The following is a 14,685-nucleotide window of genomic DNA, read 5'->3' on the forward strand; positions in this document are numbered from 1 at the left end:
TATAGGAAGTTTTGATGAATGTTTTAAGGCAGTTATGTAAGGTTGCCGAATCTTAAGTATTACATCCTTGCCACGGAATTTTGAAAATGACATTCTGACTGAGTCTGAGACCAGAACTTCCTCTAAGTACCTATTCAACATCATGGCCTTGATGGGTGTAAACATGGGTCCCAGAGTGAAGTTAAAAGTATGCCAAGCCTAACGTGAGTGTGCTCACACTGGCACCGTTTAGGAGTAAGAAATGCGAGTGAATTGGATGTTGAAAGGTTGTGCTCAGCTTTGGGCCGGATGGTTTCTAACCCGGAGGCTGAGAGTGTTAATGGGCCACCGTTTCTCACCAGACAGCAAATGTGAGGCACGGGCCTGAAGCTGGACGAAATGCGGTTGGGGGGTGGGGGTGGGGTCTTCCTGCTCCAGCTTGGAAATGAACGTGTCTGTGGATCAGTCTGACTTAGAACAGGGATATAGAGCTGCCACCCACTCACTCTAGAGTGGGCTATTCGAGAAGCAGCATTTGCGTCTGTGACTTTCGCGACAGCAGAAGAGTATCTGCTGTGCAGCTGTGCACACGGGCGCGTCCATTTCTGAGCCTTGGTTAAACCAGAGCCACAGAGGTCCCTGACAGTGAGGAAATCTGGCAGATTTCTTCTCGCACAGAAGCCCCTAAACTGATAGCTCCAAAGATTTCGTTGACTTAAAATCTCGGGTAAGGATGCCCAGGTCAATAAATCTGAATTTTACACGTAACGTTGTAAACATCAAGGAACACCACAAACGCTAAAAAAAAAAAAAAGAGAAAGTTTATTGGTCTTTAAATGGCTCAAATTGCAAAGAAATCAATCGGGTAGTGGCATCAGCCTAAGACACATGATGCTTCTTTGTCGTTTGGCTTCATAGCACCTCGGTACCCAGGAGAGGAAAGGCCTCAAAGCAGAGTCACAATGGTAGTGGTTGGGCCCGGCTCAGGGACACGGCGATGCGTTCACACGGAGAGCGCTGTGCCCGAGGGCCGGGCTTCCATGGACGTTTACTTCTGCACACAGCACAGCCTATGGAAACAGGAAGGGAAAGATGTACACCTCGACCCCTGAAGGGCAAATGTTCCGCATGACAAGCTGGACGCAGCATCTAAGGAGTTCGGTTCCTAAAGAGCCTAGTTGAGCTTCACATATGCACATCTGCTACCTGGAAGGCCAAGCACGTCTTTGACTTGTTGAAATTAGGACGGAGCCAAAAGAAACACTCTGGGATGAAACCAGGACAGCTCATTCGACAGAGAGGAATCTGACAGGGGCGTGTTTCCCCCTGGATTAGGTTCTCGAGTGGCCGGTGGGCCCCAGCGGCGCAGCGCACGGCCCGGGCCTACCGTCTGGGGCACACGCGCCGTCTGCGCTGTGCTTGGCTTTGGTGGTTTGAGGACAGCTTGGGGGGTGCAGCTGTGGTCCTCATTACAGCCACAGACCACAGGGACGCCCGGCACCTCCCGTGCAGCCAAACTGCAGCCCCAGGAGCACAAGCGGAGCCGTTCACGGGCGGCAGCACCACGGTTCCCGAAGGTTCTGGCTTCTCTGCGCCCGGCTCCCGGGCGTCAGAAACTTCCCACACACTGGCCACTTGCCGAAAGGGATCTGCAGGGTCCAGCATCTTGGAGAAAGAGGGTTGGTTCACTGAAACACTAGTACGGAATCCTACAAGCAAATGCTGGCCCTTCCTTTTCAACTCCATTAGGGTTAATTAAAAGCGAGCAAGGCGCTCTGGAACCTTCCTTTCGAGAACCAGAGTATGGCACACAGTTTCAATTGGACAGACTCCTAGCAGTTATTTCTCGAGAGTCTTCTACACAGAAGTTGTTCTCCACTCTGCGTGGACCTCTAGTCCCTCTCCAGGACACCTGGGCAGCGGGGCCAGGCTCAGGGAGGACACACCCAGAACGACGAGCGGGTATGTTCGGTTTCTAAATTAAGGCATAGAAAACATTTCCATGTACAAGTTGCCACCACTTTTCTAAGTTAATCACCAGTAATGGAAGCTCACAGACGAATGACTCTCGATTTAACTGTATGCAACAATCATGCCAGTAACGGCGTCTCTGTATTTCGCATAACAATGGTTAAAAAGTGGTACAGCTTAACAATCATGTTCACAACTGTCATTTTTCAAGGCAGTAGAAGACCAAGACAGTTTAAAAGGATATAAAATCTAAGCTTTATAACAAACCAGAGGACGCGGCCTTTCCTCCCACTGCCCACCCCGATCTCATCTGAGTAAGTTCAAGAAAGATTGCCGGCAAAACACAAGCTCCCACGCTACATTCAGACCGTGATACATGTAGGCGATTATGAAATAAGTTGAACTTTGCTTCTTGGTGAAGCCACATTAATTTCTTTTTTAAGTGAATTTGACTTTCAGTGCAGTTCCAATTCATGCTTTTAGAGATACATAACAATTTCCAAAATGTTAAAGTAATTTCAGTCAATTGAGCCTTCAATGGCAAAGCTTATAAATTATATTTATTAGTATATGGTCAAGATAAGAAAGGAGTTTGGGCTTTGATTATAAAATGCAGCATCTTTCTCTGATTCTCTTGGCTAAACTTTTCCTCTTCTTTTTTCCATTCTTTTCTTTGCTGTCTTCCATCTTTCGGGCTCGAATTTCCCTCATTAAATCAAAAAACACCTAGAAAGAAGAGAAGAGGTTAAATTAAGTAAGAGGTGCCTGGTGCTTCTCCGAATGACAGCAGTAAACCTGGGGACATCATGTGACTGTTTAAGAGCGCTTGTTGGGGGAGTGCAGGGAGAGGGGAGCACACAACTGAAGCCTGCTTCTCCAAGTACATACTGACGAAGTGGGAAGAGGATTTTCCGAATTTTTGGCAAAATGTGTTTATCTAATATAATCTAATCTCTCCATCTGAATTTCCAAGGTAAAAATGAAAAAAAAAAAACCCCAAAAACCACAAGTGATGATAGCTCCAAAACTAAAACTTGATGGATTACATCTGAGTAAATTTCTTTTTTTTTTTTTTTGGTCTTTTTGCTATTTCTTGGGCCGCTCCCGCGGCATATGGAGATTCCCAGGCTAGGGGTCCAATCGGAGCTGTAGCTGCCGGCCCACGCCAGAGCCACAGCAATGCGGGATCCGAGCCGCGTCTGCAACCTACACCACAGCTCACGGCAACGCCGGATTGTTAACCCACTGAGCAAGGTTAGGGATTGAACCCGCAACCTCATGGTTCCTAGTTGGATTCGTTAACCACTGCGTCACGACGGGAACTCCACATCTGAGTAAATTTCTAGTTAGCAAATATAACTTTATCAACTAATTAATTCGTATTTAACACAATTACAATGAATAACCTGTTTTCCTTCAGCTCCATTTTAAAGAACAAACTGCTTCCTTTGTTTTGATGCCAGGCACTAGGGCTTATGGGACTATACTTGAAGACTTATCAATTCTTGTTTGATGTCTAGAACTTGGCAAATATGGGGTATATTAGCATAATAATTTAAAAAATTACTGGTATAACAATTCAAAAGTTAAATATCAATAACTAATGTTTGGGGGCACACACCAAGAAGGGCCTGGAAGGATATGGACTCACTGTACACGAATAGTTAGAAGTGTGTGAAAAACTTTATGGGTGACACTTTTGCATTCTGGATTTTTAAAAAAAATTCAGTTATTCTAGAATAAAAAAACTTGATAAGATTAAAAACAAACAAGAAATATAAAAGAGATAATGTTCTAAATACCACAGCCAAAGCCATCCTGAGAAAGAAAAACGGACCTGGAGGAGTCAGGACCCCTGACTTCAGACTATACTACAAAGCTAGAATCATCAAAACAGTTTGGTACTGGCACGAAAACAGCGCTGTAGATCAATGGAACAGGACAGAACGCCCAGAAATAAAGGTGCACACTTAGGATCAATTAATCTAAGACTAAGAAGGCAAGCGCACACAATGGAGAAAAGACAGTCTCTTCAAGAAGTGGTGCTGGGAAAACTGGAGAGCTCCATGTAGAATAAAATCGGAACATTCGCTACCACCATCTGCAAAAGGAAAGACCTAAAGCTCAGACCAGATTCTGTAAAACTCTTAGAGGGAAACACAGGCAATATTCTGACATACGCTGCAGTCACATCTTTTTGGATCCACCTCCTCATAAGGAAAAGAAGAACAAAAGTAAACAAATGGGACCCAATTTAACTTAAAAGCTTTGGTAACAGCAAAGGAAACCATAAATAAAACCAAAGCTAACCCAGAGGATGGGAACATATATTTGCAAAGTGGACCAATAAGGGATTAGATAGAGAAACAGCTCGGGCAGCTCAGTATCAGAAAAGTAAACAGCCCAATAAAAAAATGGCAGATCTAAATGGACATATCTCCACAGACAGATGGCCAAAAGTTATATTAAAAGATGCGCAGCACTGCTAAGGATTAAAGAAATGCAAATCAAAACTACAATGAGGTACCACCTCATGCTTGCTATATGAATGGCCATCTTCGAAGAGTTAGAATAAATGCTGGAGAGGGAGAGGAGAAAAGAACCTTCCTACACTGTTGGTGGGAACATAAATTGGTACAACCACCATGAAGAACAGTAGGGAGTTTCCTTAAAAAATTAAAAATAGGAGTTCCCGTCGTGGCTCAGTGGTTAGCGAATCCAGCTGGGACCCATGAGGTTGCAGGTTCAATCCCTGGCTTTGCTCAGTGGGTTAAGGATCCGGTGTTGCCATGAGCTGTGGTGTAGGTCGCAGAGCGGCTTGGATTTGGCATTTCTGTGGCTGTGGTGCAGGTCAGCGGCAACAGCTCCGATTAGACCCCTAGCCTGGGAACTTCCATATGCCACAGGTGCGGCCCTAAAAAAGACAAAAAAATTAAAAAATAAATAAAACTAGATAATCAACAAGAACCTGTCTACTCAATACTCTGCAATAGCCCTACATGGGGAAGAATCTGAAACACAATGGCTGTGTGTATGTAAAACAGAACCACCTTGCTGTGCACCTGAAACTACAAACTGTAAACCAGCTATATTCCAACATAAAACAAACACCCTACAAATGCATGTTAGGTAAGACTGCTGCGCCTTTTCAAATGTGTCCAGAGCTCTCTCATGGAAACTTTTTTTTTTTTTTTTTTTTTGCTTTTTAGGGCTGCCCCTCTGGGGTCAAACTGGAGCTGCAGCTGCCGGCCTACCGCACAGCCATGTGGGGTCCAAGCCACGTCTGTGACCTACACCATAGCTCATGGCCATGCTGGACCCTAAGCTACTGAGCGAGGCCAGGAACCGAGCCTGCATCCTCATGGATATTAGTTGGGTTCGTGACCCACTGAGCCACAACAGGAACTCCCTCTAATGGAAACTTTAATTGAAAAGCCAGGCGCCAAACAGTATATGTTTGGGTTCAGAACCGAACTTACATGCATTTGCCTGCATTTTCAGAAAGGATCAATGAAATGATAAACCAAACACTACCAATTTCCTTTTCAGGAGAAAAGGAACAGAATAAAAAGAATAATGGAGCATCTCTGAATATACTTCGTTATATAATTTCTAGTTTGGAGAATTTAATGTTTTACATATTCGAAAATGAAGTTAAAAACACAAAAGCAACTGCTAAAACTGAAAATCAAACTAAAACGAAGACTATATGTCAAGATGGTGACATAATCATCCAGAGGAAAGAATTATTTCAAAAGACATACTGAAATATTCCTCTCAGAACAACAGATGCTCAGAATAAAAATAAAAACAAAACCTCAACTTCAACAAAAAACAACTCTACGCTGCAGTTCAGTCATGAGTGGTAATAGTGGTATTCTGCTCTTTTAGAATATGTATGTATATAAATATGCATTGGAACATGACAAGTAATTGTGTCACACTAGTTTAGAACCCAAAACTTCCAGTGTAAGAGAAAAGAGATGAAAACAAATCCAGGAGGTAAATGTCCTGAGCGCTAAAACCGGATGGGCAAGAGCAGTACAACCTCATGCTTTCACTCTTAATAACTGACAGGTTGGAGTTCCCGTCGTGGCGCAGTGGGAACGAATTTGACTACTATCCATGAGGATGCGGGTTTGATCCCTGGCCTTGCTCAGTGGGTCAGGGATCCAGCGTTGCTGTGAGCTGTGGTACAGACTGCAGACTCTGCTCAGACCCTGCGGTGCTGCAGCTGTGGTGTAGGCCGGCAGCTACAGCTCCAATTGGACTCCTACCCTGGGAACTTCTACATGCTGCCAAGTGTGGCCCTAAAAAGCAAAAAAAGCAAACAAAAAAAAAGAAAAAAATCCACATGTTTTTTAGCGCTATTCACTGAAAGGCCAGGAAGCCACGAAACCCAACAACAACAAGCAGACTGGCCCCCAGGTTGTGGCTGCTAAATACAGTTGCTCCCACTGAGACTATGGTTGCTTTCAGCTGGATGGCTGATTCCTGAGCTGGAGTGAGAACAGAATGGAAGTCAGAAAGCCGGGACGAACAGACTAACGGGCTGAAGTCAAATGGACACAGGACCAACACAAAAGGACACAAACAGTCAGAAGGGAAAACGGAGGAGCTGCTGCTTTGGCGCAGTGGTTTAGTGATCTGGTTTGTCTTCGTGGAGCTTGGATCCTTGTCGTGGCACAGTGGGTTAAAGGATCCGGCGTTGCCTTAGCAACAGCCCAGGTGGCAGGTGTGGCTCACTCGATCCTGGCTGACATAACCCCCTGAGTTCTTCCCTGTTTGCTGCTGCTCCACTTCCCAGAGCCTGGGACTTGGGGATATGCCTCTGCTTCGAGTCCCTACCTGCCCGGCTGGGCGGGAACCTCCAAGCTGACTACGGGTGATTAGCAGAGTCCTCCCGGCACTGCTTTCTGATGTGGATGCATCACAACGAATCGGATATGAGAAGATCTGTGTTCTGATTTCAGATACGTCCCTGCAGTAAACTTCAAAGGAATCCCTATTGCAACCCGCCAAAGGTCACCCTAACTAGCAAACCTGGCGGGAAACATTTTAGGTCTCCGTCAGCCAACGTGGCCAATTACAGCTAAAGGAGGTCCTGTTTCGAGTGCCCAGTGGGAGGAAATGAGCAAAACGGAGAACCGGTTCTGATGAACTCAGGCAGGCGATGATTCCCGAAGCACGGGGCTCCTTCCGACCTCTGGTAACAGCTTTCAAACTCTTCTCGCCTTCACTCCCTCCCTCTCTTCTTCTCGTTCCCTTTTCTTTCTTTTTTCCCCGCTGTAGGGCAGCTCCGCCTGTAAAAACTTGAGTCTTCTAAATTCCAAACCCCTCTTCTCACATAAATCAAAATCAAAACTAGTTAAACACACACAGGCTCAAAATGCTTAGCCCGGAATAGAGCTGGAAAAACACATATAAACGTTATCAGAAATGACCGCACTCTCTCTTTAACATCGTGGGCTGTTAGCTTTAATTTTAAACCTTTGCCTTCACCAGTTTCCTTATTTTCAGTACATAGCGGCCCCTAGGTTACCACACAGATACAAAGGAATTAAGGATCTACTGAGAGCGCCAACACAGAAAGAAAGTAACAAGCACAGGTAGGTGTTTTTTTAAATTTAGGCTTGGAAGGCATGGTGTGGATGAGGAGACAATATTCGCAACAGATAGAAGGGGGCTTGTGAGTAAGAAAGCCGCCCCTGCCCCATCTGATCAAGGGGCAGAAGAAAGCAACTGGGTAGCAGATGCAGCGCCACAGGTATTCCAACCCTTGTTTTCCGGGAAACGGTGAGGAGGCCACACCCGCCCTGTGACTCGGAGCCGGGAATGTCCTTTCTCCGCAGCTCAGTTTCTCATCTGCAAAGGCAGCGCTGGGGGGAGACCTACGCCCCCCAGGGTTAAAGACCAAGCAGCCAGCGCTCACACGTGCCTGGAACCATGGGATACACCACCTCCTCGGGAAGAACAAAGGTAACCTAAGTGCAACCTAATTTCCGGAAGTGAAAGAGCTGCTGCAAGTTACTCTTCCTGAGCCCCGGGGGTTCCTATCTGGCAGCCACTCTTCAGGATGCAGCGGTGAAAATGCATCTACCTGGGACTTAGGTCTCTGGTCAGATTCTTACCTACAGTCCTGATATATACACACATGTGTGCTTGGGGGTCTGCGTGTGAGTGCGTTTCAAACACAGGTGGCAACCAATGACAGACCAAGTACAAATACAGTGTTCGTACTTTGCTTTTTTCCCCCATTTGCCAAAACAATGGAGAGAAACTAAGCAGGTAGGGGTCAACAAGGAGAGTAGGATTTATTACGTCAAGAGAGCCGCTTGTGGAGTTCCCACTGTGGCGGAAACAAATCTGACTGGCATCCATGAGGTTGTGGTTCAATCCCTGGCCTCGTTCAGTGGGTTAAGGATCTGGCGTGGCTGTGGCTGTGGTGTAGGCTGGCAGCTGCAGCTCCGATTCAACCCCTAGCCTGGCAACCTCCGTGCGCCGAGAGTGCGGCCCTCAAAAGAGTAACTAATTAAATAAATAAAAAGAGAGGCACTTTTATGTTGAAGAAAGAATTTTAGAAATGGACTGGTTTTTCAAATGTGCCAAGTACACTGTTCTGAACTGTGCTTTGTCATGTACAATGTTGACGAGCATTCCACACAAAGACATTTAGCTCTCTCTTCATTTCTTTCTTTCTTTCTTTTTTTTTTTGCTTTTTGGGGGTGTACTCTCGGCATATGGAGGTTCCCAGGCTGGGGTTGAATCAGAGCTGTAGCTGCTGGCCACAGCCACACAGGATCCAAGCCACGTGTGCAGCCTACACCACAGCTCATGGCAACAGCCAGATCCTTAACCCACTGAGCAAAGCCAGGGATCGAACCTGCGTCCTCATGGATGCTCGTCAGATCTGCAATGGCTGAGCCACGATGGGAACTCCTCTTCACTTCTTGTTGATGACTGCATAGTGTTCCACTGTATGCACACACCAGAATTTAAAGCAGTTGCTGGACACCTGGATGTTTCTAGTCTTTACCACTAGACATACACTGACGTGTCAATGTATTATTTTATCTCTCTGTTAACATTCTTCGAATTTGAATTGTTGCAGCCATGACTTTGATAGATAATTGCCAAATTGCCCTTCCATGAACATATGAAGTTTCCTTTTTTATCCATACTCCTGTCAACAGTATTACATCAACACCGTAATACAGCTTTTTTATCTGTCACACTGGGAAAAAAGGATCATTGTATTTTCAGATTGCACTTCCCTTTTTTTAAGTGAGACTAAACCTCTTTTCAAGTTTGAAAGGGGTTTGCATTTCTTTTTTTTTTCTTTTTTCTTTTTAGGGCCGCACCTGTGGCATATGGACACTCCCCAGGTTAGGGGTCAAATGGGAGCTGCAGCTGCTGGCCTCCACCAAGGCTACAACAACGCCAGATCTGAGTCAGGTCTGTGACCTACCCTGCAGCTCACAGCAACGCTGGATCCTTTAACCCACTGAGTGAGGCCAAGGATCAAACCCACGTCCTCATGGATACTAGTCAGGTTCTTAACCCGGTGAGCCACAATGGGAACTCCTACATTTCTGTGACCATTTTTTTCTGACCATTTCTCCACTGGGTTGCTGGTCTTTTTCCTACTGTCCTGGGACAGCTCTGATAATGCACACCACCGTCCTTGCCCAGGGCCTCTGAAGACAGCAGGTGACACCACAGGACGGCTCTGAGCCTCGGAACTTGGACTGTTACTGTTTTTGCCTCTGTTCTACGACCCACTCAAGACACTGACGAGGAGGAAACAAAGCACGTATCTGCGGTGATGATGTTCAGTGTTGCCTTTCAAACCCCCAAACACGCTGAACCTTCAAGTACGTTTCACTATTGCTTTAAAAACATGTGCCCTAACTTCAGAGGAAATGGGTACAGGGAGCAGAAACGCCGCAGTGCTCATTTTGTACAGAGATCTTCAGCCTATAGGAATCTGACCATGTGACTAAAAAATCAATCCGCTTAAGACAGCAATGACACTGTCTTACGACTTCCATTAAATGAACAGAAGGAATTGCTGATTTTTTTCAAACATGACTTTTGGACCAGGTTATTACACATCTGCGGGCAGGGCAGACGGGCTCACTAACACCTGCAGCCTCCTGCACGGTGTCCCTCTCAGGACGGTCCACAGTCCCCACCCTGCAAACCCAGGAGCTCACGCCACAAGCCAATTCTCAAGTCTCACCTCAACCAAACGGATCCACCTCTCCAGGGAAGCCCCAGGAATCGTGTTTATCAGGCTTTACAGGCAATTCTTCTGCACATGAGTTTGTGAAAGGCACTCACTGAGGAGAGCCTAGAGAGCTGGGGCTGCAAAGGGCTCCCCCCGACTGCCGGAGGGCCCTCAGAACCTGTGCTGCCCTCGCCCAGGGCAGGCCGCCTGAGTGCTGCTGACAGCAGGTCCAAGGCCCTGGGGAGGCTCCCGGGAGTGAGGTAAGGGTGTCCCTCTCCGGGTCTGCAGGAAGGGCCCAGCTGAACAAAGCGGGACGATGAAAGGGCAGAGGGCCGAGGAGTTCCCTTTCCCGGGGGTGGGGAACAGAGGCTGGAGTGGGAGTGCTGTGGGGGTGACAGAGGCGACGAACTCCTCGCCCCTGGGGCTCCTGCATCTTGGGAGGATGTCAACGGGGCCGGGAAGGCTTCGGCTCAGGGGACTTGGCAAATGCCTTCCAGATTCTCCAGCCAACCAGAATACGGGGGAGAAAAGGCAGGGCTTCAGGTCAGGCCTCGTAGTGAAGCCAGTCTCGCTGCAGTGTCTCTGGTTTTAATGCCTCTGGGGAAACTACGGACAAGGGGAGGTAAGACATCCTACCACGCTGTCCTGGAGCACTCGGGCTGATAAAAACCAACGTGGGTTACATCTCTACTGGAAAGTCTCGCAGCACCTCCAGACAAAAGGGGGCAGCGTTAGCGCAAACCAACGGTTTTCCACACAACGCAGCGGCGAGAAGGGCGGCCTACCTTGTCGACATTGGCTCGCGTTTTAGCGGATGTTTCCACGTAGTTAACATTCCACTGATCCGCTCTGGTTTTGGCCTCTTCTACAGAAACCTGCCTTTTATCTTCTAAATCTGATTTGTTTCCAACCAGCAGAAATGGAACGTTCTCATCTTCTTTTACTCTTAAAATCTGCTCCCTGGAAGTAAAAAAAAGAAAAAAAAATTGGCAAGAAATATGAACGCCATCTCTACATGTTCAAATGGCACAGCAACCACTGACCTGTGCCAGGAGCACTGAGTTGTTCCTGTCCAGGAACAGTCGGCTCACGTAGCACCTGGGAGGTAGGAAGCACGTCTTCCTCCTTCCACCTCTGGCCCCTCGAGCAGCAAGCTCACTGCACCAAAGAGGGAAAAATCACCCCCAGGAAGAGTATGGACCCGGCTGCGGAGCTAAGAAACCAAAGTACCGCCTCCGAAACGCCTTTTTAGAAATGAACTGCTCGTATCAGAGTTTTAGACTCACAGGCAGCGGTGTGGAGCGTACAGCCTGTTCCCACACACTTGGCGGCCAGTCCCTACTCTGAGCCCTGGAGCCACTCATCACTGTCTACGCACCAGTAAACCACGACGATGACCCGCGACTCCATGACATGACCTAGACGGCTGTGAGCTGCGAATCACACCTGATGAACCAACACGGTTACAAGGAAGCCCCATCTGCCTCGATGCTACTGTGCTGCACAGATACCGGGTTTTTCACAGGCTGAAGATCTGCAGTCGCCCTGCGTCAAGCACGTTTACTGGTGTCATTTTCCAAAAGCATCCGTCCACCTTGTGTCTGCGTCACATTTTGGTGATTGGCACAGCACACCAAACTTTCCCACCATTGTCACATCTGTCACGGTGATCTGTGGTCAATGACCTTTGATGGGACAGCTGTAATAGTTCGGGCATTTTTGCTTAATGTGACGCTCCCGTTATTTTGATTTTTTTGTCTTTTTAGGGCCTTACCCGCGGCATATGGAGGTTCCCAGGCTAGGGGCTGACTTGGAGCTGTAGCTGCTGGTTACACCACAGCCACAGCAACATGGGATCTGAGCCGTGTCTGCGACCTACACCACAGCTCATGGCGACGTGTTTTGGAGGCTATTACAGAATTTTAGAATGGGAAGAAGGGCAAAGCACCTTTACAAACTGGTGCAACCTCTTCATTTTTATCCTAAGGAAAGTGAGAGCCAACAAAGATAAGAGGGGTTTCTAACATTTCTATCAAACATTTAGTAAGCACTACAAATTACATGCTAGCACCTGGGCCAAAGGTGGGTGCTGGGGACACTGCAATGGGTAAGAAACGGGCTTTACTCCCAAGGGTTTTTATCTCCTCAGGGAAAAAACCCACATAAATGAATCTCAGTATAGAGTGTGGTGAGTGAGCTACTGGAGTTGTGGCGAGTGTGTAGCACACACCCCGATACGGAAACACGGGGTTCCGCCCTGGTGATGGGAGGCCCAGGAAGGCCAAGGGCAGAGGAGCTGACACACCACTTGCTGCAGGTGAGACACGGCGACTGCCCCGGAACCATTCCGACAATCTCCAACATGGCTTTCCTAGGGCTGGGCGGTTACTCAGACCATGTTTTCTTTAAGGAAAAGCCAACACATTGGAGGTACAACAGAAGGGTGATGAATGATTCACTGATTTTCCGTAACAGCAACAGCCTGAGATTCCTTCTCTTGGCATAAAAATATTTCCTTCCTTTGAGATTCCACTTTGGCTTTGGTGACAAAATTTATTCCATTACTTAGGCCAGAACCTGCTACATAATAAACACTCTGATTTTGTTTGTTTTTTGTCTTTTTAGGGCCGCACCCTCAGCATATGGAAGTTCCCAGGCTGGGGATGGAACTGGAGCTGCAGCTGCCGGCCTACACGACAACCACAGCAATATGGGATCCGAGCCACCTATACCACAGCTCACAGCAACACTGGACCCTTAACCCACTGAGTGAGGCCAGGGATCGAACCTGCGCCCTCATGGATGCTGGTCAGATTCACTTCCGCCGAGCCATGACGGGAACTCCTACAAATAATTTTTCAAGTTTCTCAGCAGAGCCTCCTTGCATCTCTCACAAGGGTCCCATCTTAATAAACCTATTTCTTGACTATCAAAATAAAGTTTCTCACTGACTTTTTTTTTTTTTTTTTTTACAAAGAAGGTTCTCTCAGAATCTTTTACGGTCTCGAGACTTTCATTTATGTGTTAAAGGAATGCTTTGGGAGTTCCTGTGGTGGCTCAGCAGAAACGAATCTGACTGGTATCTAGAGGATGCAGGTTTGATCCCTGGCTTCGCTCAAGAGGTTAAGGATCTGGAGTTGCCCTTGAGCTGTGGTGTAGGTTGCAGATGTGGCTTGGATCTGGCATTGCTGTGGCTGTGGTGTAGGCCAGCAGGTGTAGCTCCTATTCAAGGTCTAGCCCGGGAACCTCCATATGCCATTGGTGCAAACCTAAAAAGCCAAAAAAAAGCGTTGGTTAAGCCCACGTGCAATTTCTTGTTTGAGCACAGGAATGACCTTGCCCGGCTGTGGAAGCCTCCTTAGCCTTCGGGGCTCGCTCGCTCTGTCTGTCTCCCTGTCCCTCTGGCGCGCGCGCGCACAGGCCTCTCCCCATTCTCTCCCGTCCTCGGGATCCCGCGGGCGGTCCCTGCCCACGTCTCCTGCTCGGTCACGCGCTTGCTCGGGGTCCTGGCTCATTGCAGGAGGCTGTGTGCATCTCGAAAGCAGAGGACGTCAGAACACATACACGTGCGAGGAGGTACAGTCTTGGCGAGGCCACAAAGGACTAAAGGACGCTGTATTTCTCTGATGTTCAGAGCGAACCCCTCTCCCCCCAAAAGGACAGACCTGGACTAATAAGCCAACCGTGCATGAGAAAGAACAGCCACAGCGTAACGAAGCCCGGCCGCCAGTCTACGGCGGCGTCACCCCTTTAGAAGCTGCCTTGGGCGGAGCACAACTACCCGGGGAGGAGGCCGGCGCTGTGCCCGCCCCGCGTGACCCAGGCGCTGGGCCCCAGGGACCCGCCCCGAAAGCGTCCCCATGGGTCAGAGCCCCTCCTGCGAGCCGAGCACAAGGCCGACGGCAGCCGCGGCTCTGTGCTCCAGAGCGAGACCGTGAGCCCCGCGCAGGGAGACGCCGGGCACAGAGACGGCCGCGGGCACGGAGACGCCGCGGGCACGCAGACGGCCGCGGGCACGGAGACGCCGCGGGCACGCAGACGGCCGCGGGATCGCGAGCAGCCATGCGCCGGCCCCGGGAGGGCGGACGCCGGGGGCAACGGCGGGCGTCTCGCGGGTGCCCGAGTGGAAATGAGCCCGGAGACCCGAGGGCCAGACCCCCGGGGAGAAGCCGCCCCGCAGCGGAAGGTCACGCCCCCGACCCACCTGAAGTCGGCGGTGGCCGCGAAGGACTCCAGCTCCGTGATGGAGAAGACGCAGAGGAAGCCCTCGCCGCTGCGGAAGTAGTTGTCTCTGATGGCCGCGTAGTCCTCCTGGCCCGCCGTGTCCAGGATGTCGATCTGCACCTCCTCCCCGTCCAGCACCACCTTCTTCCGATAGCTGTCTGCCTTCGTCGGCTCGTAGTCCTCCACAAACTGGCAAAGACGAGAAGCCCGGGCGCTTTAAAATCATCTCCGACACCCACCATCCTTCCGGGGCGGAGGTCCCGTCACGGCTCAGGGAAATG

At 48.8% G+C, this 14,685-nt stretch overlaps 1 protein-coding gene across 3 annotated transcripts in view; it reads right to left on the reverse strand.

Annotated features, from left to right (window-relative positions):
- RALA (RAS like proto-oncogene A) overlaps positions 779–14,685 on the reverse strand; it is an 82,224-nt gene continuing 68,317 nt past the window's right edge. For 2 of the 3 annotated variants that reach the window (XM_021079219.1, XM_021079218.1), the window contains exons 3-5: positions 14,385–14,593; positions 10,966–11,140; positions 780–2,676 (exon numbers count right to left, since the gene is read on the reverse strand). In XM_021079219.1, the coding sequence (XP_020934878.1) occupies positions 2,554–2,676; positions 10,966–11,140; positions 14,385–14,593 (507 nt within the window). In that variant the 3' untranslated portion in view covers positions 780–2,553. Of the gene's footprint in view, positions 2,677–10,965; positions 11,141–14,384; positions 14,594–14,685 lie in introns of all 3 variants that reach the window. The other variant, XM_013985841.2, reaches the window with a different exon arrangement.

This window comes from Sus scrofa, chromosome 18, assembly GCF_000003025.6.
Source record: "Sus scrofa isolate TJ Tabasco breed Duroc chromosome 18, Sscrofa11.1, whole genome shotgun sequence".
In the NCBI taxonomy this organism is placed as follows: domain Eukaryota; kingdom Metazoa; phylum Chordata; class Mammalia; order Artiodactyla; family Suidae; genus Sus; species Sus scrofa.